This window comes from Manacus vitellinus, unplaced genomic scaffold, assembly GCF_001715985.3.
Source record: "Manacus vitellinus isolate BGI_N305 unplaced genomic scaffold, ASM171598v3 scaffold_12_pilon, whole genome shotgun sequence".
NCBI classification, from domain to species: domain Eukaryota; kingdom Metazoa; phylum Chordata; class Aves; order Passeriformes; family Pipridae; genus Manacus; species Manacus vitellinus.
In genome coordinates this window covers 3,083,318-3,110,298 of record NW_021938949.1, presented here as the reverse complement: position 1 = coordinate 3,110,298, position 26,981 = coordinate 3,083,318, and the positions used below count along the sequence as shown (strand labels likewise).

General features: G+C 38.6%; 1 protein-coding gene across 1 annotated transcript in view; it reads right to left on the bottom strand.

Annotated features, from left to right (window-relative positions):
- Positions 1 to 26,981, bottom strand: part of MINDY4 (MINDY lysine 48 deubiquitinase 4) — a 68,477-nt gene that overhangs the window by 24,610 nt on the left and 16,886 nt on the right. The window contains exons 5-13 of the mRNA XM_029957805.1: positions 26,530 to 26,588; positions 26,096 to 26,205; positions 24,969 to 25,085; positions 21,543 to 21,631; positions 17,236 to 17,337; positions 16,199 to 16,262; positions 15,108 to 15,173; positions 14,782 to 14,849; positions 13,438 to 13,549 (exon numbers count right to left, since the gene is read on the bottom strand). Coding sequence (XP_029813665.1) covers positions 13,438 to 13,549; positions 14,782 to 14,849; positions 15,108 to 15,173; positions 16,199 to 16,262; positions 17,236 to 17,337; positions 21,543 to 21,631; positions 24,969 to 25,085; positions 26,096 to 26,205; positions 26,530 to 26,588 — 787 coding nt within the window. The remainder of the gene's footprint in view (positions 1 to 13,437; positions 13,550 to 14,781; positions 14,850 to 15,107; positions 15,174 to 16,198; positions 16,263 to 17,235; positions 17,338 to 21,542; positions 21,632 to 24,968; positions 25,086 to 26,095; positions 26,206 to 26,529; positions 26,589 to 26,981) is intronic.

Genomic DNA, 26,981 nt, shown 5'->3' with positions numbered 1-26,981 from the left:
AAGAAAAGAAAAGAAAAAAGAAAAGAAAGAAAAGAGAAAAGAAAAGAAAGAGAAAAGAGGACTCTATGCGTAAACATTTATAATGGTGCTGTGTGGTCCCTTCTGTTTTGTGAAATCAAAGAGAAGTTCCATGAAATTGCATTATTGATAATTATGGAGTGATGTCTCCTCAAAGTTCCCTCTCTCATAACTCTTGGAATTATTGAATTAGTGATTGGTTGATGGCCTGAAAAATAACGGTCGTAACTGTGATAATTTTTATCCTGCAGATATAATGTAATTGCAAACATTATTTTATACATGAATAACTGTTTAATCTAGGTTTGAGAAAGCACAATGTACTATATCCTGGGAGAGCTACAGCAATAAACTCCACAGATTAATTCTACGGGTCATAAAAAGCTATTTCCCTTCAATATAAAATATGTTGATCTCAATTGTTTTGGCTCCATCTTTATGCTGGTATTGCTCCAGAGGTAGAGAGAATGCCTGAATGATCATCAATTAAAACTTAATTATTCTACATCATCTGGGCTTTTCACTGTCATTTGACTTGAAAAATCTTCTATGCACACAAATATTCATGTTTCTTGAAAATTGGCACAATAATTCTTTTTAAAAAAGGAAATATTTTGTTTGTGACAAAGCAAGAGCTGACTTGATGTGGTGAGGGTAAAGGTAGCTAGACACTTCCCTTTAACATTGCTATACGTGCTCCACTAAAAAATCTGTTTCTTAAGTAAAAAGCTGGGACATTCCGTGTCTTCATCCCAAATTTTAGATAATTACTTTCTCATAGGGTTCCTTTGAATGCCAAAATCAGAATGTAAAATACAATTTCTACCATTTACAGTCCTAATGATACTTAAAAATCATTTGAAAGAAGTCGTAGCCATTGAATCACAATTCCCTTTTAAAAAAATCATTTTGCCCGTTTATTAAAAAATTATCTCTTTTAAAAAATATATTTCCCCCCTTTATGAAAAATGTCTTTTAGCCCTTTTTAAAACCTCACTTTAAAGATAATTTACAAGTTAGTGTCAGTCACAACAACGTGCCACCGACATCTGTTGCCAGAAATCAAAGGAAAGACCAAGGAAAAGCGTGCCTGTGGTAGGGAAAATTCCCTCATGCACCATTGCGAGGCATGGATGGGATGATAATAATCTTTGGATTTTGGCCATTTCTTAGTTTTAGAAACAGTTTCATCTTGCAAACACCGTGACATGAGCAGACTATACAATATGCGTCAGTCGGGGGCGGTGGGACGTACGGCGCGGACAATGGCAGGAAGTTCTAATTCCATCTGTAGGTACAAACAATATGGGGGTTTAGAGGTGGATCTCGGATTTTCAAGAAGAAGAACATCTGCCTTTCCAATCAGCCCTGCTAATGAAGGAAACAAAGGTCAGGCATTAAAGCCACGAGGTTTACACCTCCTCCGAACGGGTTTGACGTCGCTGTTCCTACCTGCCAAAGGCTCACCAGCTTCTGTGCAGGTGTATTTACTGGGTTTTAGGTGCAACTACACTTCAGGCATTTTAAAAATATCAGATAATGATAACTGTGTGGGTTTTTTTTCTGCTGGGCTGTGGAGACATTCGTTGGTGATAAGCAAACATGAAGTATTTGGTCACGCTGGTGTCCTGGTTATCAGACGTCAAAACAGATGTAAGGAATAATCATCATTATCAATGCTACTTTGTCCCAGCATGGAGTTTTCCATTTATAATTTTTAAATTACTTTAAGACAGAAAAAAACCTTTAACTTTAAGCCTGGAGTCTTGTAAGTATCCCAGTCATCACCAGACTAAGTCTTAACTTTGTGAATCCCTTCTTAATTCAGAACCCAACACTCCGTGTGCTGCTGCGACAGAACCACAGGTCAGGAAAGAGGCACTACAAGTTAACATGATGGTAATTAACATTAAAAGTGTTAATGGTAAATATTTCTTTCTTTTTCTATATTATCAGCATTTTCCAGTGTTGTGACAGCACATAGTTCTGACTGGAGAGTGAGACAAAGGTCTGTTGACCACTGGTGCAGAATGGTGGTAATTACCTGGTCATACTGTAAAGCCTGTGGAAAAAACCCCTCCTAAATCAGAGGCAAGACACTAACTTTGAAAATCTCCTGGCCAAATGCTTGAAATTACACATCTTTAAAATATGCTTAAGCACAGCCTTCAGCAGAAATAATTCCCTGAGCTGACACAAACAAAAAGTTGCTAAATTTCAGATCACTCAGTGAGATCTCTCGGGTTGATTTCTATTTGTAATTGTAATGTGTGTGCTGTGGTTTACACCTCTGTGAAACCAGAGAGCACAGTTTCATTTTGTACTGTTCTTTTTTTAAATATTTTTATTTAAAACTTCTTTTTTTCCCCCCAAAAAGGGTGGTTTTGAGCCTTTATCCCAAGGCTTAACTGTCCTTTCATTCCTCGTGCAAGCAAACATTTTTTTTTCTCACATTAGAATCACACAAAACAAAAGTCATTATGTGGCAAAACCAAAAGACATGTAAGGTGGCTTCAGACAAAAAACTTACTTTATAGCAACTGGAGAAATCTCATAATGATTGAAACCAACAAAATACACCTGCTGTGAATGATACTTTTTTTTCATGTTTTCTAATGCTGTTGGGTTTAGGGCAGGAATGCCTTTCCAAAAAATATCATTTTATATTCTGAATCTATTTGCTCTTCATTCTTCTGTTGGTGATTGTGTGTTCATCTTCAGCCTTGTTGGAACTGTTGGTTTCAAGTTATAAATAATGTGTTTATTAAGGATGTAAACACTGGACAGATGTTCTGAGCCAAACCTCTGAATTGACTTCAAGAGAGTTATTGGAAAACTGACTTGTGTTTTCAATCCATTCTGGGATATACAAATAATTAGAAAATATTCCAAGAGTTTAAGACAGACAGACAAAAATACCATTTGATAGAAGAAACTGTAATGTCATTAAAAACCTCAGCACTGATGGTGTACTGATAAAATAAATTACAGTGATCTGCATGGACTCAATAAAGTTTTAAAAGTGCATAAATAAAAATCCAAAATATATATATTTTGAGCACTGGATGCTCAAATATAACATGATCTGTAATCAGATGAACTTTTTCTTAGCAAAAACTAAGTTAAATAAGTAAGACATTATTAAAATGCTTCATACACACCTTTATCTCAATTTACTTCCAGGAAAGTTCATGCAGAGTCTTAAATGGAGAACTCCATGCTGGGACAAAGTGGTATTAATACAGAGTATTAAATATAAATACTGAGTATTAATATTAAATTTAAGTTAAATAAGTCAATATTAAATATAAAAGTCACATACAAACATTAACACTGGAATAATTCCAGACTACCAGAACATGAGTTAGTTTATATTAGTTATTTACCACAGATATTGTTTGGATTGTACAGCAGAACAAAATAAAATAATATAAAGGAAAAAATAGTGCACTCAAGTAAGTGCTGGTTGTTTTATGGTCCTTAACTCTGTGGCAAAGCTGCCACAGAAAATTGGTGACCTCACTTTGTTCATGGCAACAGACAGTTCCATTAACAAACACACAATTACAAGTCTGCTCTTAAAATAGATTTGGGGTTGGCAGAGAGAGAAAGCTTGTCTTCAGGCATAAGGATTTCAAATAATTACAATGGGGATGTGGAAAATGACAAGATGGGTGACTGCCTCATTGTGTATATGTTCTAGAATATTTTTTTTTTTTATACTGGTACATGGCAAAGGTTTCAAATGAATGTTCAAAGAAGGAGGGAAGAGCCCCTCAAAAATAAAATGTTGTTTGGGATTCAGAGCAATGAAAGCAAGAAAGTGGCTTCAAGTTTTATTTATCACTTTATCATACACCTGCTATTTTCACAAAGTTTTTAAAATGTACATGTACTGTGGTATTCATTCACATTAACTCATCAGCTCTGCTATTCCAGGGTGCTGACATTTATATTTACATTTCACAGGGGTAGATCTGATGGGAAAAGTGATTAATCTATTGGCACATTCGACCCAGTATTTTAGTTTTTAAAATAAATTATCTTTCTTATTGAATGCAATGTCTTCCTGAGCACAACAGATCAAGCAAAGATACTAAACCTGTATCTGTGTGACCACACTGACCCCGGGTTCAGCAAACAGTTGAAGAGTTTTTAGTATGAGACTACGCTGTCTGAAATTTGGCCAAAATCTATTTGTCACTGCTCTATTTTTTAGTAGAATCACACTTATTCTTTCCCACCTTTGGAGTCTTTTAATAAATATACTTTATTCCCCTAAAATCAAAATGAAAATGCTTTGATCTGCTGCAGGAATGGAAAGGGAAAAAACAAGATTGGAAAGATGACAATCAAGCTAATCAAGCACTTAGGGACGGGCATCGTATCATTAATTTTTATATCTAAAGATGGACATATAAACAGGTAATCACTCTGGGCTTCATTTGGACATGGAGAGAAACTGGTACATCCTGAGGGCAATTTAGGTGACCTGGCTTAGGTAATTTGCAGAGCAGAAGAAGAAACTACTGGAAAATGCTTTTTCTCCAGCCCATGAACAGCCAGTAAAGAGAGCCTGCCATGACCTGGACACGGCCATGAAATTCCTAAATACCAAGGGCCTGGATGGATAAATCACACTCACAAATATTCTGGCACTGCAGAAAGGCTGAGTGTATTTTTATTTAGATTAAAAGCTGAGAAATGGGAAATAAGGTTGACATAGAAATAATAACACCTTGTAGAGAGTCTTTGAAAAAAGACTCCTCAATCAGACAAGTTACTTGAAAGTCAAGCATGAAGACTTGATTTCAGACAGCCAATTTGTTATAGGTTTTAGCTGAGCAGAATTTGAGCATTAGATATGGAAGACATAGAAAAAGATACAGCAGAATCAGAGGAAGTTGTGATAGTAAGAAGAAACCATGGTTAAGACATGGAGCAGCTTTTCCATGGGAAGAGACTACAGAGACAAGGATCATTTCACTACAAAAGGACCCAACTCATGGACTGCAACAGATGTTGACAAACCCCTGGCTGGTGAGGAGATGATTAAGGAACATTTACTCACTACTTTTCATTACATTCTTCCCAGAACAATCCTCTGTTTATATGACCCGTGGTGTGGACTACAGCCACAATCCATCCTGGGATAAAGCAGAGTTGTAGAGGGGGAAGGAAGGAAGGAGGATGATGATCCCTGCATCTGGCAGGTAAAATCCAGCCATCCCAGTTACCCTCTTTCATAGGAAACCACATTTCTTAGTTGCTTTCTTGGCTTTCCATATTTTCCTCAGTGGTAGCTTAGGAACCTGAAATCAACTCACACTTTTTTCCAAGTTTATTGACTCACAGGCTGTTTACTGATACATTTGCATTCTGTACTAAAATTGATCTTTAAACAACTCTTCCTGATCCTCCTTGTTCACTTACAATTGCCACCTTCCCATTTTTCAGAAAATAGTTATGTCCCACGTCAGAACGTGGGTTTTTAGGCTAGAAAAACATAAAAACTTTCTTCTTTTATAATTCTTTGGTAAGACAGATTTCTCATTCCTCTGGTCTACGCTTTTCCTACACTTCTCCCAGTTTTAGTGGGTGAACTTGACCTGGTATTTCACTGAGGGCACATCAGTGCATTGCACAACCTATTAATATTTCTTCACCTCCTAAAACTATTTATGCTGAGACACCCTAAGAGTAGATCCAAGGCTATTTTATGATGCTGGCTCAAAGTCACTGTATGCCCTGCTATTCAACTCCCCATCCTGCCATTTACAAATTCTAAACCCCCCCAGACAGTAGTGAGCAGTCTGTGTTTACAAGACCTTGTAGTTTCTGCAGTGAAAATAAATTCTTTTTTATTGCCCTCATCATGAAACGGAGCCAACTCTTTTTTTGCAGCACGATTTGTTCTCTGTATTGACAGGGCCTTTCAGCTTTTCAGTCATCAGTACATTTCATGAGCACACCACTCCCTTTTTCCAACGTTTATTGTAGGGAATAAAAACTGTCTAATCCCAGACTGATCAGTGACAAATTCCATCAGTAATGTTCCTCATGCTGATAATTCTTTTGTGAGTTCCTTTCCTTTATCACCTCTGTAATTCTACAGAGATCTCTTATTTTCACATTACCAAATGACTTCTCACTTGGCATAATGTCAATACAAAAAAACTCTTATTAGGTCTCTATCAACTAATTTTATTCAATTTTTTTTTTCAGTTTAACTAAAAATTCTCAATTTGGTGCTATAACTGCAAGCCAATTTACTGTATATTTAGATGCAAGGTAACTGTAGGTTTCAATGAGGCAAGTGTATGGTAAGGTATGACAAAGCAGGTAAGCTTTTAGAATAAAGTCCACCTACAGAGTCTGAAAAAGCAAGAGAGAGCTCTGGAAGTCTTGTAAAAGTTTAGGAATGAGATACAGGTATAAAGATACCTGTTTTATTTTTTAACTTTATGTTGTGCAGCCATCACTTTTTCAGGTTCAATTCTACCTCCCACAAAATTAATCCATTTACAATGCATAAATTCCATCCTGACTGCTGTTCTCCTTACTGAAAGGCAGAATATTAGTTTAGATTTAGAGTATTCTCAGCATTACTCCTCGTATCAGCCACATCCACTCTACACAGAAACTTCCCATCTTTTCCTGATAGCTCTGTATTAATATGATAAGGGAATTGCTTGTTGTTTTAGTTCTGTGACTCGAGGTCTGGTCTGACCTCATCTGAACCACATCACTTCTGTGTTTTCCAACACCACCAGTGACAGAGAGAGCTGTTGCTCACACTTTTTTTCATTCCTTTGCCCTTTTTCCTTAGAAATCAGAAAATTCTCCAGAGAAGGAGCCAATAATCTTCCTTCTCCTCAGGTGTGTTCCTCAGCTTTAGGAGTTACCCTGCTCTGTTCTACAAGGAACTGGATGTGTCAGGGGAGCAATCTGGATTTTTTTCCCATGCTGCCACAAGCAACCTTTCTGTTCCATATCCACACCCAATATATAGTCCACTTCTCTGCTCTGTGGACCCATGCTGGTGAAAGGCTTCCTGAATTTCCTTAATAGGGAGACAGGAGTCACATGTCTCAATTATTTGTGCCAATTCCAGGTTCCACCTCCTCCCCTTTTTTTTTTTTGCATTTTCCACCATACCAGTCCCTTACTTAGAAGATATCAAACAAAATTAGTATAAAAACCTCTTTGTCCTCTCGATTCTTCCTTTTTTTCTCAGTTTTGTTTAATTTTTTTCATTTCTTTTACCACTAAATTCTGCTCCTTGTTCTCCAGTCTTGCAAATTTCCTCAACCCTAATTCAACTCTTCCTCTCCTTTGTCTTAGTGGTCACTTTTCCACCTGGGTCACATTCTTTATCTACCATGCTAAATAGCTTCCTTATCTTCAGACCTTATTTGGCAGATACCTGCTATTTCTGCTTTGTCAGACCCTCCTCTCCTTTCCTGTATCTCGTCTCCAAAACCCCATTCTCTCATCACCTTTAGCTTTATGATTTTGTCCCTGGGTCCCCTCTTTCTCAAGTGTTAGAAGGTGACATTTCACACATCAATACATTCCACTGCATATCCACTTTTGAAAGAATATAAACCTCAGAGCTTCAAATCTTGGTCTCACATCCTCCTACAAATATTGCTAAGGCTGTATTATGCCTGTATTCTTGCCTTTCTTTGAAGGAAAAAAATTAAATTATTTCAAGCAAAATCCCTTCTTTATTACCTCTTAGCAGCTGTTCTGCATTTATGAACTTATTAATGTTGCAAGCAACTCTTGCCCAATGAGCACTTTGGCTACAAGGCCTTTGTCTAATTCCCACAACAGAAGCTCAAAGACAAGGAAGATCCTGAAAATCCTGAATGACATGCCACCCATAGGGCAGGAGGCACAGAAGTTCACTTACCTCAACAGACAAGGGCTCAATTCTTCCCCACCAAGGACTGGATCCCACTCAATCTCTCCTATTTTCTCTCCTCTCCCTGCTTCTGGTAAATTTAACCTCATGCTTCCTTCATGTTGTAAAATCACAAATTGGTCTTGGAGAGAGGTGTGAGATTCTCAAAGATGGATTTTTCAGTGAGGTCAAGCCGCTTGTTTTTTAGCACTGTAACATCACTGACAGCTGTTTCCCCTTGAAAACAGCAGCTTCCCCACTCTTTTTTTTTCCATCACCAAAAGGCTGAGCTGTAAAATACATGATGACATCTATTTCTATTCCACCACTGTAAACACAGAGTGAAAAACTGCCCACACACGTTATTTCCCCTCGCTGTTGGTCTCCCAGGCTCCCTCAGTTAGGGGGGGAAACTACTTCTGAAAAAAGTTTTCCCAGAAAACTGGCTCACACATAAAAATACACTTCCACCAAGAACTGGGAATGCCCCGTGTGACTGGATCCTCCATGTGAAGCTGCAATTCCTTTTACCATTGGCCAAGCCAGGTGGCCATTTCACAGAAAAGCCTTTCTTCACCAGCCAAACAGCATGAGGAGAGTGGGTGCATTTCAGGGGAACTCCAAAATTAGAGATTGGACTCCAATTAGATATTGGCTCTGGGACAGGAAAAGGTGTCACTTAAGGAAAGTGGATTGAGGGTGGAGGAACCTTTGTTCCACCCACAGTTCATGAGCCAGCAGAGCATCACTTTCCTTTCCAATGTCCCACGTGACTGAAAGACATTAAAGGTGAAGTAACAACTCAAAATTGGGGTTAATTCACAGTAGATGATACAGAAAATGATACAGAAAGGATATAGAAAAGGATACCCCCCAAAATGGCTTGTTTCAGATTAAAAGAGTGATGATTATCTGTTACACATCTCAAAAAAAACCCCTTGCCTTACTGACTAAAGGGAGTTTCCCACAGCTTGGCTTTCAATATGTTCTAAGTGCACTTTTATAAGTTCAACATTGTTGAGATCATTTAAGATTATTTATGGTAATGAAGTGCACAGTTAATTAAGAGTATTTATTTTGTGCTTGCAGCAATGTGGAATAATCCAGTTAAAAATGGGCCAGCAAATAAAACCTGAAAGGCAGGTGACATCAGGGCTAGGGATGCCAAAGTTCTGTAGCCAATGTACAGTTTCTTCTCTGAGGCCTTCAACATAAGAAGGACATGGACCTGCTGGAGGAGGTCCAGAGGAGGCCACAGAGATGCTCCAAGGGCTGGAATATTCCTTGCAATCAGATAAATAATTACAGAAGTAAAACTAAGCTGACAAACAGATATATTTGAGCATCTTACAGGGTAAAATAATGACCAGCTATTAACATGATTTGGTGCTGGTGTGTGGTTATTTCAAGAATGGATTAGCATGACTTCAGTAAAACAGTGCCAGAAGAATGAAGAATAAGTGCTCAATGGCACAAAAAACCCATAGTTTTAACCATATGATTCCCTCTATTAAAAATTGTTAATTAATAGAAGATTTCAGAGAAAGAGATGAATTGGGAATAACTAAGGACACACCTACTCTGTGTGAGAAATCTTAGACTGATAAGGAGTTATATTGTGATTTATCCAATTTAATAAAAACACATTGGCTTTGCAAATAAATAATAATATTAAAAAACCAAAACAAAACCAAAAAAAAAAAACCAAAAAAAAACCCAAATACAACCAACTCCAACCAATCAAAATTCCCAAACACCAAACCAGAAACACTATAAATAATTTTTGAAGCAGGGCTGTACACATTTCTGGAGCAGCAAAGAAGGGTAGTAAGCAGAGCTGTGGGATCACAACAAGGAAAAAGGTGTCGACGTGTGTTTTCCAAGGTTTACAAGCAGCCAACCCTAATGAAGTACACAGCCTCCTCTTGACTTGTAAAATCAGTCTCCTGTTTTTTTATGTTTTCCCAGAGATAAAGGCATTGTTTTATTTATTCTCACACAAACACTCCAGAGAAAAAATGGGAAAGACACCCCATGACCAGTGTTGATTGCAGAAGGACACCGTGATCTGCTCTCAGCAAGTGATAAAGTCAACAAAAGGGATGCAAACACTGGCATTTTGATTTGTGAGCAACACAATGAGTCTGTGTTTCAGATCAGGTTCAAATATATTGTCTCCAGGTAGCCTGAAAACCAATACACTGCTTTTCCACACAGGAATTTGACCTGAGGGGTTTTCTCATCCCATGTGTTCTTTGCTACAGCAGGTTCTAGTAATGCAATAAAGTTACTGCACTGATTAGGAAAAATATGGCAGTAAAAACTGAGGGTGGGACTGGTTGGTAAAGGAGCTGAAATTCAGGAAAACTGATGATCCAATGAATAGATCCAAATGAGCCACATCCCAGTCTAGTGATGGTTTTGCACAGTGAGGAAGGTGCCAAGGACAGCACCCAGCAGGGAAAGCTTGTGCTATGGTTTTACTACATGTTGTAACTTCAGGCTGTGGGCTTCACTCAAGCTCTCATTACTGGGTCTATGTAATCTACTCCTGAGTATCCACAACTTCCCTACACACAAGATGGGGGAATGCAGCCCACCTTTAAGCTCAGTCTCTCCCACATACATGGAAAAAACATCCTGTAGCTCTTATCAACATGTTTCCAGCACACACTTTGCACGTTCAGAGAGATGAGTCCCCTGAGCAGGTATAATATGACTGTTTTTTAATTTTTTTCAGTGGTTGTAAAGAAAAAAAAAGAAAAAAGAAAAGGAGTTTACAATTGTTAGTGACCAGAATTCCTTCCTGTCCCAGGAGCAACAACGCGTTCTCAGCAACTTCCTCAGGAATTCTCACTCCTCTCTTTGGCCATTTGTTATCAGTTGGAGCAGTGATGATCATTAGTGCTGGGAGCATGAAAAACTCATTACCAAAATCTACAAAGCACTGCAAACTCCTGCATTTCCTGGCATGCGTTCCCATTAAATAAAAAATACTCAGATTGTCAGTGATTTAGAACAACTGCCCAACGGACCTGGCTGAAATCTGGAATTTCCATCCACAAGAAACATCCATAACAATGCAAAAATTATGGAGCTGGCCCAAAAATCAGCAGCAGCAGCAGCAAACATCAAGGCAGGGCACAAAAATGGGGTACACTTAGATAACATCTCCACCAGTGCGTTTAAAGGTACTGAAGCATGTAGGTTCCAGTAATTTGTCTAAATTCATTTGAACCTCCTGATATTTTTGGTCTCCTTATCTCCCAGCACTGCAAGTTACTCGTGCTGTGGAAAAAAGAGTGTCGTGGTTTGTTTTAACATCAAAGCCTGAGCATTTCCCTGCCAGCTCCCAAGTTTTTGGACTCTGAGAAATAAGGTATAATCACTCCTTATTCAACCTTATCATGGATGTCTACATTTTTATTACTTCCAAGTTATTCCTCTTCAATGACGAAGAGGAAAGATTTTTTTATATTTCCACAGTAAAGGGAAACTTTGTTTTTGTCTTCCAGCCTGTTCTAGGTCTGATGTGTCTTTACTGGCCTGGTCTTTACTGGTCTTACAACTCCATGCAAGATAAACTATGAGAAGATCATATATTTAGACAAAGACATTAGCATGTTTTTATTCTGTTCTCGTTTCTTATCACCATAACTCCCAACTCATCGTTTATTTTTTGTCCATCATAGAAACTATCTGAATTGATGTGTTCAGATAATTAAATTACTAGCAGTGGTACCAGAATTTCTCTCCTTTTCTAGAATAGCCTATTTAAAGCCCATCACTAGGTAAGTATATTTGAGACTGTTTGCATCATGTACAATGCTCTGCATTATTAAGACTTAATTTAATCTCCCATTTTATTGTCCTGTCACTATAAAACAGATTTCATTTCACTACTGGATATTTATACTGTAAAAGATCTTTATGAGTAGGTTACTTAGATTTTCTTATTTTATAGGGGAGATAAGTAACCACTTCAGGAGAGGATTTATCTCATTCTAAGTTAGACATTAAAAATAAGTCAAAATACTCATGATCTTTTCCCCTTTTTTTTTGAGCATTAGGGAAGCCTGGATGCAAATTTTCCCATAGAAAGTAAATAAATTATAGAATCATCAAATGGTTTGAGTTGGAAGGGACCTTAAGGATCCAGTTCAATCCCCTTGCCATGGGCAGAGATACCTTCCACTAGACCAGGTTGCTCCAAGCCCTGTCCAACATGGCCTTGAGCACTTCCAGAGATGGGGAGTCCACAACTTCTCAGGGCAGTAAGACAGACAATTGCCCTCAAAACAGCAAAAATCTAAAAAAATAGGAGTCCTAGCTAATAGTTCTCCATCCAAAACCAAAGACAAGCACTGCCCACAGCAATTCTCCTCTCGGTTCTTGACACTTATTTTTGGACAGGACGACCCTCTTAGAGAAGCTTCTCTCTTTCCACTGATTCCAGAGGGAGCTGGGAGCACTGAGACTTGGCACAGTTTTTAGAAGGCTACACTTAGATGAGATTGTTGGCACTGTGAGATCCTTCTGGACTGCTAGAACAGGTTTAAGAAGGTGCTAACAAGTCTCGACCATCCTGAACTACATCACCTCCTGCAGCTGCCACCCCTGAGTTATGTGGTCCGGCCACAGCCACCTCCCATCTGGACAGGCATGGGAAGCTTCTGCCCACAGATGTGACTGCTCTGAGCAATTCTATAAGCTCTGGGGTCTCATTATTCACTACAGTCAAAACTATTCCACCTTCAGTCTTCAACTTGCTGACAAGAAATGACAATTATTTATTGAAGAGATATTTACCAAGGGACCCCAGAGCTTTGTGGGCACATGGTGAAGAACCCACCCAAACAGAAGCATTTCAACATGGTTTGAGAAACTAAAATCTCTCAGCCTCTCACCTAAAACTGTCTTTCTCAATAAAATATTTAAACAAAAATCAGGACAACTGAAACTTCCCTTAAGTTTTCTTTTGTAAAAACCTGTTGATTTTTGGTTAAGAAAAAAAATAAAAACTGGGACAAAACAATCCCAGGGAGATCTATTACTGGCTGAAAATTCCATTATCTAAAACAACTGTTACTTGTCTTCAACTATTCATCCAGAACTATGCCAGTTATGTAAATAATTGCTTACCATGCTTGTAACACTCACTAAATGGTACATATTTCTTGATGGTATCAGGAGTGAGTTGTCTTGATATTTATAATATCCTAAGAGAAGCACTATGACATAGGCATTAAAATAGATTACTGAAAATTACATAAACTACATTTTGTTTGCACTTCTAAAAAAAATTACGCAAAGGTCAAAAAACTGCATTTTTTGACAGAAAAATCCCTGTTTCTTAAAAACAAAAGATAGGTGCAATATCTTACACAGTAAAAGCCAGAAGAGTAACAGTACTTTAAAATGAAGTTGTGTGAGAAAATCATGAAATGTCTTAAAAATAGAGCTCCCTTTATAAACAATTCTGGAGTAGAACTGTAAAAATATTTAGATACTTCAAAATGCAAATAGGCACCATAAGCAATTTTCATGTTCACTTTAGACACAGCTCCCCCAAACACAAACACAGATGATTGATTGGCCTTGTCATAATCCATCTGTGAAGAACTGACAGATGATGGGGGAAAAAGGCTCCTTGCTTATATTATTGAAGAATATTTATCATTTTATGGCAAGTGAAGCAATGCAAACAGTAGCAATTATGAACCTGTGGCTTTTGGTGACCCTACCAAATGCCAAATAGATCATTACTTGCACAAATATTGTTACTAACCTGGACTAACTCAGAAAAACAAGAATAAGTGGTATATGCTATAAAAATTTCATATCATTTGTGTTAAAGTACAAAAGTGGAGTCAAGCCAATGGCTGTAGTGTTACTGTAAGCAAAAGAAAGGGAGAAATTACAATAAAACAACAACAACAAAAAAAAACAACCTGCAAATGCTTGCTGGGACCTCAGTAGGTGAGCAGCTGATTGTATATCTCAAATTTGGACTAAGTTGCTATTTCCTTTTCCAGACAATGCAGAGAGTTAAGAAATAAAAGCTTACATAAATCAAACTCACACTGCTCTCAAGTGCAGCTGCTCTTTCTTTGTCACTTCTTATTACAAGCTGTCAGGGAACAGTTTTCCCTTTTGCAGATAACTTTTGGAGATTCTCACAAAAGTGGATTTTGACAAGATGAAGAAAGTTTTTCTATTCTGACCCACTGAAATTCACAGTATCACAAAAACACCTTTAATCTGTATGGAAGCACAATTAAATGCAACTGTGCTTGAGCAAACCTCAGTGAGTTTTTAAAAGAGGTTATAATGATTTTCCATTAAAGCTCAGCATATTTATTACACCAATAAACTGAGACCAGATCTGTCATATATTATAGCCATCTAAAAATTAGCTCCCTAATCCATTGTACATCAGCTTTTTCTTATCAGCTTTTTCTTATCATTATCATTGCTGGAGAGACTGGGGCATCATAAGGAAGTTATTCATCCCTACCTAAGACAGATACCTAAAGTATGGGAAAGAAATGTCAACAGTCAAGGTAGGGAACACAACAGACATGACACCTAATGCTGAGAGAGAGTAGTTTATATCAGATATGCTGAACTGATCACAACTTAAACAGCATACATATATATATATACATATGAAAAGAAAATATTTACAAGAAAAAACAAGATTAAGTGAGTAAATCTGCATAACTTCCCCATATGTATCAGAGTAAACACCAACACAGATTAAAAACACCACTTAAGTATATTGTGGGTTCTCCCTCACTTTGCACAGTTTGTTTGCTTTGCAGTTTATGAAACAAGGATGCAAAGACACTCACAGATTGATTGATCTTGATAAGATGACAGACACAGTCAGGAGGATGCACCCACAGGGACCAATTTCGAACTGAAAAAGAAAAGGGCTGGGTTTATTTTGTTCGCTGTGTGTGTTTTTTTGCTCCAATGCTGAAGAAAAGCAAATGGAACTGAAAGCAGAAGGAACTGCTCTCATTTGAGAACTGAATTTGTTGCTGTGCTTCTTAAAATGCAAAAATCTGTCAAAGTGTTTGAAACACTGTTCAGAAGGCATCATATGAGACTGATAGACCCAGAAAGTCTGGCAGCTGAACCATAACAGGTTTAAGATCTTCTCTACACACAGTACCTGGTGAATGTTCTGCTGAAGAAACACAATCAGGTCTTCATATCTCGTGGCACTGTGTAGTATCAGCTGGGAAGAAATGTAAGAAGAAAAAAAAAAGTAACTGAAACAATAACAACTCATTTTTATAAACTCAAAGCTGAAATAAAGTACCCAAAACTATAAAGATTTGAACTAAAAAAATGGAATAAATATCCAATAAAATCTATCTCTTACCGTTGTTACTCTGTAAAATGTTGCATCTCAACACTTCCCATATTCCGAATTTTTAAATACTGCTTCTTTTTGTGGAACAGACTCTTGGATTCAAATTAAAGCACTGTTTATGTAATGAAAGACAATTCCCAGCAAAAACATAGGAATGCTGCAGTTTTAGAAAGCATAGTAGCTCAGGAGTTTGTACCTATATGGTGAGGCCCCTATAGCAGGTTTATAGCAGAGCACTTACCACAGAGAATACTCCCACGAGTATTCTTAATTAACATGAAATTCAGAAGAGCTCACAGATCCAGGCCCTCACTTCAACACTCTTTGCCTATTTTTCCACCTTCAGGTTTTGGCAAATCCATTCCTCCGTTCAGGAGGCCAGTAAAATATTTCCTTAAACCACCAAAGCCTGGCCAATAGCACCACTGCCTGCAAAGCCATCTGAGGGCTTCACAAGGAAACAAGGCATAACTAGAAAAGTTATTTTCCCATTTGGAGCTTCTGGAGGGGAAAAAAAAATGGCAAAGAATTCTGTGTGAGACAAAAAGCAAAGAGTCTCTTCTGATGCTCGTGGCCGTGGTGGTCAACTTGGGAGGACCAAGTTCATTTTTACTGCACATCATCAAAAGTAGGGGCAGTTTATAAGCTTGAAAAGTAGATGGAACAAAAAAGGACTTCAGAGAGTCCAGCTGTCCACAGACACTGGAACAACCCAGAGCCAGACTACAGGATTTTGCTATTTTCAATTGGTTTTTGGATCGTAACTAACTAATTTGAGATAAAAGGTTTTAACACACTAAGAAAGCAATGGAAATCAGATTCATTGGACTAAAAAAGAAAAGCTAGAAAGGGGATATATGGAGAATGTGAGTTACACAGAGCCTTACAGTTTCTAAGATTCCATCTGCCTTGTATTTTCCTATGGGAGTGAACTGTTGTCTTCCTGATGGCCTGAGGAGGATATTCAGACAAAGCTCATGTTAAAAGGAAGAAAATGGCATTAAAGAGAAATCAACATGTTATATGAACTGAATAATTACCCATGCACTATTATTTTAATCATTTTTTAAAAATAGACTTCTTAAATTAAGTTCATATTACATATTAAATTTCTATCAATGAAGAAAATACTTTACCTGTGCTGTGCTCTCTCAGTCTATTTAATATGAATTACAAGTTTCTCCACACAGAAAGAGGATAAATGCAACTTTAAGATGTTAATGACAGTTTCTACTGAAAAATAATATTAGAGCAATGACATTTAAACAAGTAGAAGAAGATATATAAAATGTCATCACAGAGGAAGCAGTTTTAAGAAGTAAAATATGCAAAATATAATTTGAAATGTCTTTGAATTTGCTGCTTCTATTTCAGGTTTAAGAAGGATTTCTGTGTCCCAAAGCCTCTCTGTTATTTTTCAGCTATCTGTGTTTATCTAATAAAAGAAATTACTCAGTCTCACAAAACCTGGCTCACTCATAAAAATATCATGCAGGATCCAATACAGCCAAAGCTGGGGATCTAAAAGTTGGATGTTTGGTGTACTAGCAGCCTAATTGCACAGCATAAACTAAGTGGCTAGTAGGCAAATACAGCAAAGGAAACTTAATTTCAGCCATAACAGAATATCCTGCAATATAGGAGAAAGATGCTGCATCTGGAAATACAATTCTTAGTAAAGATTTTGAATGAATCCTACATTCCATTAAATCCACAGGATCTTTCACAGCAATTTCAAAGAATTTTTTCTGTTCTGCCCAAGCTACTGGGAGAGCAGAAATTACATTTTGGATTCCTCCCTAAAAGCCATTTTAGATGGCATAAATGCAGCTGACAAAGCCTTCCTGCTGTGAATTCCGTACATCTGGAATGGACAGGGGTACAGGAGCACTGTCCAGCAATTAAAAATGCTTCTCCTACTCACAGGGCCACGATGGCTTTTTCGTGGCCCCCCGCTCGCCACAGGATGTCTGCGATGGCCATGGTCAGGCACTTGGTCCTGTAAACTTCTGAGGGCTGGAGACAACTGCAGGCCAGGGGAATAAAAGAGAGAGACAAGTTCCAGAACGTGAGGGCAAACAGATTCACGGCAGGTTTGCAGCCAACAGAGCAAAAAGCACTGTTAGAGGCTATTTAGGCGCTGTAATGCCTAATAATGAGGCGAGTTGCCTCAGGAAATCATCATTTAGTTTCTTCATCATCTCAGTTTCTTCTGCTTGTCCAAAAAGAGACAACTTGGATGGCCAAAAACCCTGTGAGTTGAAGAGGAAGATGGTGTTGTTACTGAGGAGACACTCCAGGTATAAAGGTGCAGTTGAATCTGTCCTTCCTCTGAGGATTAAGCATCTGAGATTCCACGGGAGCACTCACTGTGCCCCCCATGTTAAGACTTCTCAGCACCTGAAGAGCTCTCAAGAGGGAGGTGCAATTGAAGTCATCACTGGAATATGGGCTTTCTGAACCATTCTCTGAGGTGAACCAGCTTGAAACTCATTTTAGGCATTTAAGAAGGTACCTTGGATCTCACTGAAGACAATCAGATCCAGTGAATAGAGCCCAACTTCCTCTTTAGATTGCTATAAAACAAACTGGGCACAGTGGGTGGGTCTCTTCTGAAATCAGAAGGAAACCAGATATCTGAAGGAAGTAAATTCACCAAGGTCAAGTGTTAACAGGTGTCTGTTGTATTTTGGGGGGCCTGGATGAGCTCACACTGCTCATAATGATGGTTAGACTGCTGCTGTGGGTACTCAAGCTTGCTGGCCTATGTCTGTATGTTCTATGACAACACCCTTGTCATACAGGTGAATTTAAGAGATGAAATGCACAATCACTACTTCTAGGACATTAATGTTGAATATGGTGTCTGATTTATAACACATGATTAAAATAAGACTATTATTATCATTAAAAGCAATGGGCAAAAATGAAGAGAAGGTTAAACAAGGTCTGATCAACAACAGGAACTGATAATGCACAGATCTGTAATCACACCCTGACAACTAATCTTGTGAAAGAAACAGATGCTCTTTCAGAGTACATATTTACAATTGGTTGGACAAGAAAACAGGTTAATGTACTTCGGGGAACAATACTGTATTGGCAAATAATGAACTAGAGAAACTACTTCAACTTTAAATCTGTAATAAAACTACTTCAATATTCTCTAACAGGATGATTTTTTGTTTTAAAACAGAATGTTTACATTTTAAATATGATTTTTAGTTTCCAAAGGCCTTCATACTTAATTTCTTTTGAAGTTTTTTATTACTTAACTCTCGTCAATAAATCTGCATTGTGTTATTACCCACTACTAAACTTTAAAGTACTGTCTGCAATAAACACTAGGCTTGCATGGTTTTTTTTTAGTAAGGTGTGCCCCAAAGTGGTGACCTAAAACATCACAGTAAGTGCCCCAGAATTGCTCAGTGGAGCATCACTGCTCCTGGAATATTTTCACTTAGATGTTTTGCTTGGAACTCACAGAGTGATGTGTAAAACTACGGAATGTTTACAGCAGTCTGTTGATCCCAGATATGTAGGAACATTTTTAAAACACATCCTACAAACTGTGTTTTGTGCAGTCTCCTAAAGCCTCCTGTTATTCCAGCTTCCTGGAGGTGAATGGAGAAATAAAGGACCAGGAGGCCTAAAAGTCACATAATGGAAAACTGGCAGGTTCAAGAATAAAACCCAACATCCATGAGCCTGAAGAAGTGGCCAAGAGATCCATGACTCTGGGAAGAACCTAACTGGAGTTTTCTCTAGTGGCTTCAAGAATGGCAGTCTTTGAAATTCAGATATCATCAGTCCTAGAGTGTTACCAGCATGGGAGATGATATCAAAACTTGTTCCCAGCGTTTGAGTAAAAGATCTAATAATTCAAAAGACTAAACAAGAAACATCAAACATCAAAAACTTAAACAGACTTTCAAGTTCAATGTCTGCCTTGAATTTAATGTTCATTTAGAGAATGTTTCCCTCTCTGAAGGATGTGAGATATGAGAAATAATTGGTGAGAGTTTTCAAGTAAAAAAAAAAATATAATCACAACTTTCTCTTATCTCTCCCAGTGTTCAAATACAGACACTCAGAGATCTATAGGAATCACAGCAACTAATTTATGTGTCTGAGAGAGAGAGCAGAGGAAGAAGGAGACATGATAATTATGACCTGAATGTCGAAGAAGCCTGAAGTCAAACACTTAATGTGAAGTGGGCGATAATTTTAAAATCCAGGTTATAATTAGACTGGAATATTAATCTTCTCATTTCAGACTCTGAGACTTCCCTTTCTTTCTGCCAGGCTAAGAGTTTCTAGCCATGGCCAACACATCATAAGAAAAGTTTGTTTATCTCAGGAATAAAAAAAAAAATTCTTTTAAAACTATGTGGATTATAGGAGGGGAAAAATAGGAGGCAAATACTGCCAAGTAAACAGGATAGGTTGGAGCTGGCATGAGCTGGGAGACATAGTTTAAAAAACCTGGCCCAAATCCATTTATTTGGGTGCCACATAATTTTATGACATTTATGATCACTGAACCATACTGAAAGAGGAAAATTAACATCTCTATTTTTATTAGGGATGACCTGAGACACAAAAGGACCAAAGAGCAGATGATCAAAGGCTGTCCTCCAAGCTGAAACGAATTCTTGGTTTTCACAACCAGAAATAATTCTTCTGTGGAGGTTCCTGGTCATAAAATCCAAATATGTACTGAGGTTCTTGAAAGGAAGTTTCTGAGGTTTTACTTTTATGTAAGCAAGAGCCTCACTCTGCCTTCAAAAGCCTCATTACAGTCTGAATTAGAACACTAAAGTTTTGCTAGATAATTTCTGCACTTTTGAGAAGTGTGCTTTAAGTGACTTCAAGGAACAGACAATTTTCAGGAGATGAATTCCCAGCATCTTGTTTATTTGGCCCTTGTCTCGGGGTCCACAGGCAGTCAGTGCCCATAATAACAAGCAACAGAAATAATACAGTAACAGCAAAACCTGTAGGTTTGTATTCATACTCCAAGCCTGGTTTTCCACATTTTTAATGGTTTACAGGTGTCTTGTACCAGGACTGTGCACTCAGTAGTGCTCCTGAACCTGAACCACCTGGGCCTGGGAATTCTTTGATTAAATGCCAGCTCCCATCCTTGGTGCTGAAGACAAATAATGATGTTCTACAGGAACCTGCTTCTCTCCATTGTCAATGAAAAACAGCCCAAACAATGAATTTACATTAAGTGTCAGACAAAACTAAGGAAAATCAACTGAGACCCCGCCACTTTCCCAAGCAGTATAAGCAGAAAAATGGATATTTAAGGCCAAAACTAAATACAGGACGACCATTTTTATATTGTAAGGGAATGAAGTTCAAGAAAGGTCTCACTATGAAAGCTTCTCTTCCGACTAAATTGAGGCCAGGCTAATTGAGGTCACAAATAACACAAGGTGGTGGCAGAATAAACCAGTAAAATTGTTTCCCCTATTTAACATTCAGTTCATATAAAGCACAGGGAAGCTTTGTGGAATTTTTCTTTTGTAATGGACTTAATTTCTTACTGAAAACAGAAGGAAAATACATGAAATCTGGTAATAAAGTAATTTTTTGAGGCAGTATTTTCCAGCAATTCACTGAATAAGCCCTTCTCCTTTAGCAAAGTGACAAGTACATTGATATTATAGCAGTCCAAGCAATTTTCTTGACACTAGCAACACTGAACAATATTCCTTTAAAGTAAGTAGAAAATACACACATGGAATTTAAATTCAAATCCTATTAAGAAGTTTAAATGTGAAAGACCAAACACAGTAGCAATAAAAAAATACAGCTATAACTTCAGTTTTCACCCTCACTGAGATTCTTAGTGTCAAAAACTGGATGAGTTTCATGGTCTTTCAAACCTAGATCACTTTTTATTTGAAATCAAATAGGACCTCGAGGTCAAATAACTTTCATTGGCCTCAACTCAACCTGTTGGGTTTCCATAGAGGTTCTTGGGTTTATCACAAGCAAGAAATTATACACATAAGACACCAACCTCTAAACTCCTACAGTTGAAAGGGAAGTAAACACAACTAAATCAGATGCTGCTTTCTTTCTCTCTCAGAGACAAAGAGAAGTTCAGTAAGTTCAAACCCAAAAGGCTCCTGAGTGGCTGCAGTAGAGAAATAATTTCTTCTTTTTTTTTTTTTACTACTGTATGGAAAATCTTCGTGCTGTCAGTCTCTGACTTACCGGGTGTCTTTATTCCTGTTACTGTCTGCAAAGAGCAGCTGCTGCAGGACACAGGCTTGAACTGCAGCCAGGACTCCACATGGGCCACCCTGAGGGGAATAATGGGACATTCCATGAGGAAAACAATTAGGAGCTGGGGAAAACTTCTGCTTCCATTCAGGCTAAAGACGTCCCTTCATCCCTCTCTTTCCATCCAAGGCTTCACAGTTCTCACTCCAATGAAAAGCATTCTTATTAACTGGTTTCATGTTTCCTGCCTGTTTTTCCTGAAAGTACCTAAACACCTGTAATATCAAAGGAAAGGGGATTTTGAAAAATCTGTTCTGTGATTAGGCAAACAAATTAAAGATCTCCTGGTCCCTTCTGAGCCACAGTCTAAGTTCCAGAGAGAAATTAAATCTGAATGGTTTCCAAAGAGCAAAAAGAAGCCTTGCTCTTGTAGCTCCTCTCAGCACTAGGTCTCCCCTTGAGTTCCTGCCTGTATCACTAAACAAAATTCCAGTTTTCAGCACAAGGCAAAAGGCAGCTCTCTCACTGGGGAAGAGAAAGAAAATCAAGGAAGTTTGAACCTTTCAAATTATTAATGTTCCGGGCAGGTAAAAAAAACATAATATTGAGAAATGCCATATTAACTTGAAACCTTATGGAAACAAATTTATAGCCGTTTGGGCTGCAAGGATGGGGAAGGGTCTTGATTTGAAGCTGTGTGAGGACACTGAGGGCACTTGGTGTGTTCAGCTGGAGAAGAGGACACTGAGGGGAGACCTCACTGCTGTTCCACGGTCCTGGGCAGGGGCAGAGGAGGGGCAGGGACTGAGCTCTGCTCTGGGGGGACCAGGGACAGCACCCAGGGAATGGCTGGAGCTGTGTCAGGGCAAGGTCAAGTTGTATCTCAGGAAAAGTTTCCTCACCCAGAGGGTGGTTGGGCACTGCCCAGGCTCCCCAGGGCAGTGGGCACAGCCCCAAGGCTGCCAGAGCTCCAGGAGGGTTTGGCTGATCCTGTCAGGCACAGGGTGTGACTCTTGGGGATGGGCCTGTGCAGGGCTAAGAGTTGGACTTTGATGATCCTTGTAGGTCCCTTCCAACTCAGGATATTCTGTGATTCTATGATTGAAAGACTGTGGGATGTGGCAGCAACATATTTCCTTCTCCTTATGTACTCCCTCATGACCAAGACCTGTTCCTATGGATTAACAACATGTCAGAGACAGCTGCACAAGTTGTCCTGAGAAGCAAATGGTGTGCCCTCTTCTGGCCTAGAAAACTTCATCCAGCACAACACTCCCTCCCTTGTCAATTAATTCTCTCCCAGGTGCCTCATATCATATTATTTACTCCAGTAGTTCGCTGAGGACACAGAGAACAGCCATCCTTTCTCTGGAACATCCACATGAATGGAGCAGGCTATGCAGGACACAAGACTAACACCACAGATACCACAATGCCAGCCACCAAACTCCTCTCAAAACCCTGGAGAAGAATGAAAAGGGCAGCCAGTACTGCTGTTTTTACACAGCCAAGAGATTTAAGTGATCAGTTTAATTCTCAGGTTGTCCCAATTGCAGCATCGAGCCCAAGGGAATGGGACCTGCAGGTACATTCTGTATGGATCCCAGAAAATAAAGGTCCTGGAATTAGAAAATAGCTTAGATATTGATACCTTCCAGTTTTTCACACTACCCTTCTATAATTACTTACAAAACTACTGAGTGAATTATCTGAAATACACTAAGGAAAAAAGCAAGGTTTATTTTAATCCATCAGGAAAAGCCTCCCCAGCAAAAAAAGGAATTATAAGATCTATTCTAAATATCTTCTCATAGCACCACAAAAACTTAACGTGAGAGAGAACCAAACGATTGTTCAGCTGAAAGTAATTTTGGAAGTGAGAAGGAATATATTAATGAGCTGAAACAGTCACATCTAAGCAAAACACCTTTCCTGTCGTGGAATTTATGGTAGGGAATTTAATGGTCAGTGAGTTGCTGGAAGTGATGAGACATCCTTTCTCCAGCAGCAGGGTCTGGAAACACCAAAGTAACATTTACTGTGGGCCAGTGAACATTCCTGCCACAGCTCCTTTTGGAGTTTAAATTAACATTTAATATTTTTTTTTCCGCTAGGTTTTCTAAGATAAGCAGCTTTCTTCTGAGATCATCAGCCTAATGAAATATTTAATTAGACAAGGTAAGTTAATTAAACATCTTAATGACATGTTTATTAGCCACTGTCCTCGCCTCAAAGCCTCTCTTCCTCTCCTTTCTGTACAATGGTCTGCTTCCCTCAGCCCAGATAAAGATTTTCTGCATCAGCACAGAAGCTTGATGAGTGTTTTGTAAAGAGGAGTCTACTCCTTCCCAAGTCTTTATTGAATCCCTCAGCTCCTTGCTCCTGACAGACCACGTGTGTGGACATCCCAGAAGCACATGCAGAGGGTCACAGGGATGACACAAAAGCTTTAAGCTGTGGCTGAGGAGGATCCATTTTTACAGTGGATCTGTTTGATTCTGGAGGCAGCTACGGGAGGGGGTGCTGTGCATCAGCCAGCTGAGAAACCAGGCTGACCAAACACAGAGCAGAAAAGGGGTCTGAAGCATTGAAGCCTCAGTCTGTAAGAGTCAGAAGCCCAGGCAGGGCTGACAAGACAGACACCAGATAAGAGTCCCCCCCACTAAATGCCCTGACCAGGGAGATCTTTATTAGCACCAAAAATTTCTATGGATTGGGTAGATGCTTCCACCACAGGGAGCTGCTGGGGATTTCAGATCTGTGCACTCGGTGGATGATGGCAGGGAACTGATGAAAACCTTGGTTCAGGGAGGAGCTGGCATCTTGTGGCTGCAGGCCAGAATTACAGAGACATGGCTGCAAAGGAGGTGAGCTCACCAGCAGTCCCAGCGTCCCAGTGACACTGCAAGGGCATTTGTTCCCTTTTATTTTAGGAATGAGCCTCAACATTTGACCCCCATACCTTTAGGAGGCAAAAATCTCCTTGTGACTTCCCAGGCACTGCAGGAAATTCTCACTACATCTCATTTTGAGGCAGATCAAGCTCCACCTCAAATTTGTCGAACATTGCCCCCACATATCATTTTTCTCTTGAACTCCACCCTTGATTTAAGCTCTTTTATTCTTTTATAACCACTAGCTTTCAGCTGCAGTGGCTTGTCTTCCTCTCTGTGAATAACTCCCCATCACACACACACACATACACACTTTCTGCAGCTACTCCACGTTTCCCTCAGAAACACCCCATCCATCTCAAGTCTCCTACCAAGACTTGCCAAGGTGACATAATCCAGTGGTAACAAGACAAATTAAAGAGAAGAGCCTTCAGAAGACTCATGTTTTCACTGCTGAAACACATAGCCTTTGTAAACTCAGTGTAAAAAGCAGAGTTCAGTGTAAGGAAGTCACTTACTGTACCTTTTTCTGCACAATGCCATATTTTAACTGTGGTATATTGCTAAATGTAAAACTCTGGATTTTCCATTCTTCACTGAAGCAACAAAGACTAGAGCCAAACAAAAGGTTTTTTAATTCCTATAAAAGAAAGGAAAAAGTTTTCATTTAAAAAACAAATCCAAAACAGGGGTACTTTTTCTTGCAGTAATTTGTAGAAAAGAAAGGAGGAGTGTGGAAGGGTAATGACTAATTCCCTATAACCACACTCTTCTGTTTTATCCATACTGTAAATAGCAACACTCCAATGAAAAGGAGCAATATTTTCCTTTTCCTGCTATATTTCTTCCACTCATAATGCTGTGAGCTGCTCAGCATTGGAAAATATTTATGTATAATGTCTGGGGCACAGCTTCCCATGAAAGCATTACAGAATATTCCCTGAAATTTAACAGCTGGAGAGCAACATCTACTAATGGTTAGATTAGAGAGAAAAGGACCCTGTGGGACACAGTGTGGGGAAAGGAAGCCCATTCTGCCTGTCAAAGTTGCTGGTATGAGATAAATATTAATTAAATGTAAAAAGTAAAGGTGAGTAAATAAGAACAGTCAACTCAGTGTTGGTATAGTTACTCCAAACTCACTGATTTAGAATAAAATTGGAAGACACAATCATTATTTTTTTTCTCTTTTTCTCCCTCTGTCTGAATGGGATGGAAAACATTAGAAGTATTTATGGTTCCATCTCTGCTCAAAATTGGGAAGATGAGCAAGGGAGAAAGAGTGATAAAGGAATAATAAGCTCATTCTGAACCACTGTCAACTGAAAGGACTGGAGAACAAGCACAATAAATGACTAGAGGCATTAAGAAAACAACACAAGCTTCGTTAATTAAAGCTATTATCTGTGCTTCAGGTGGGCTGATGCATCCTGCCATTCTCTCCTGGTATTTTCCTGAATGTTTGGATAGGCATCCCTGAATTACTCTGTCCCCTGAACACCACATAAGGAATATAATCAGGAATACAGCACATGTTCAATCCCACATAAACATACAACACAGAGAAACCCACTGCAGCTTTGGGCAACTTAACTGAAATAGCATTCTCACACACCTATTTGCATTTACCATCATAATTATTAGCCTTACTTTTGCAAGAGAAATATCAATTGCCTTGGGTACTATTTGAAGCATGTACAGTGTTGAAAGGTCTGGGTTCTTATTAATTTCTCCAGTTGTTTCTTCATCCTCAACATTGACTGAAGGAAAGAAAAGAAAAATCATATAATGTGTTGGATGACAAAAATTGCTTCTTCCAGCACACTCAGTGCCAGGAGGTCACCAGTATGAAAATGAACACATTGTCATCCATCTGCATAAAAAGGAAAATACAGTTTTAGCCAGAAAGGACAAATAGAAATACATGAGCCAGACTTTGTCTGATTAATATGAATGACTTCTTTTCCCACCCTTACCCAAGAAGTTAATAGAAAATGCAATTAAAAGTAGTTACAAAAGAAGTAACTTGGTCATAGCTGCTCTGAAGAATATGATGGCAAAAGGAAAACTGAAACTCAACTTACCTAATTCTAGGACTTCTTTCATTTGGTCTTCTTTATAGCCAGTGGATGTTGGAGACTTCCTACATGAAAATTAAACAAATAAATGAATGACTAAATGTTCGCTTTTAATGAGAAAAGTTGTTTGAATAATCAATAAGAAATATGGGGCATTCCCACACAAGCATATAGTTTTTAGTGGGGTGTGTGTATATATATGGCCTAAGAAATAAATGGTTTTAGAACAAAACCTTTTTCAGTGGAAGAAAGCTGAACTCCAGGAGTTCATGAGGAAGAACAGCCAGGATGGAGCAATACCCTGTAATGGGTTTGGGATTTCAGTCCTGCTTCAATACATCAGTTTAATTTCATTCCTGATTTGAGGATCAGATCATAAAACAAAATTTACATCCCTGAAAGGGATCAGGATAAGATTCAAGTTAGAAATTAAACTACTAGAAACATCCAAAGAATAG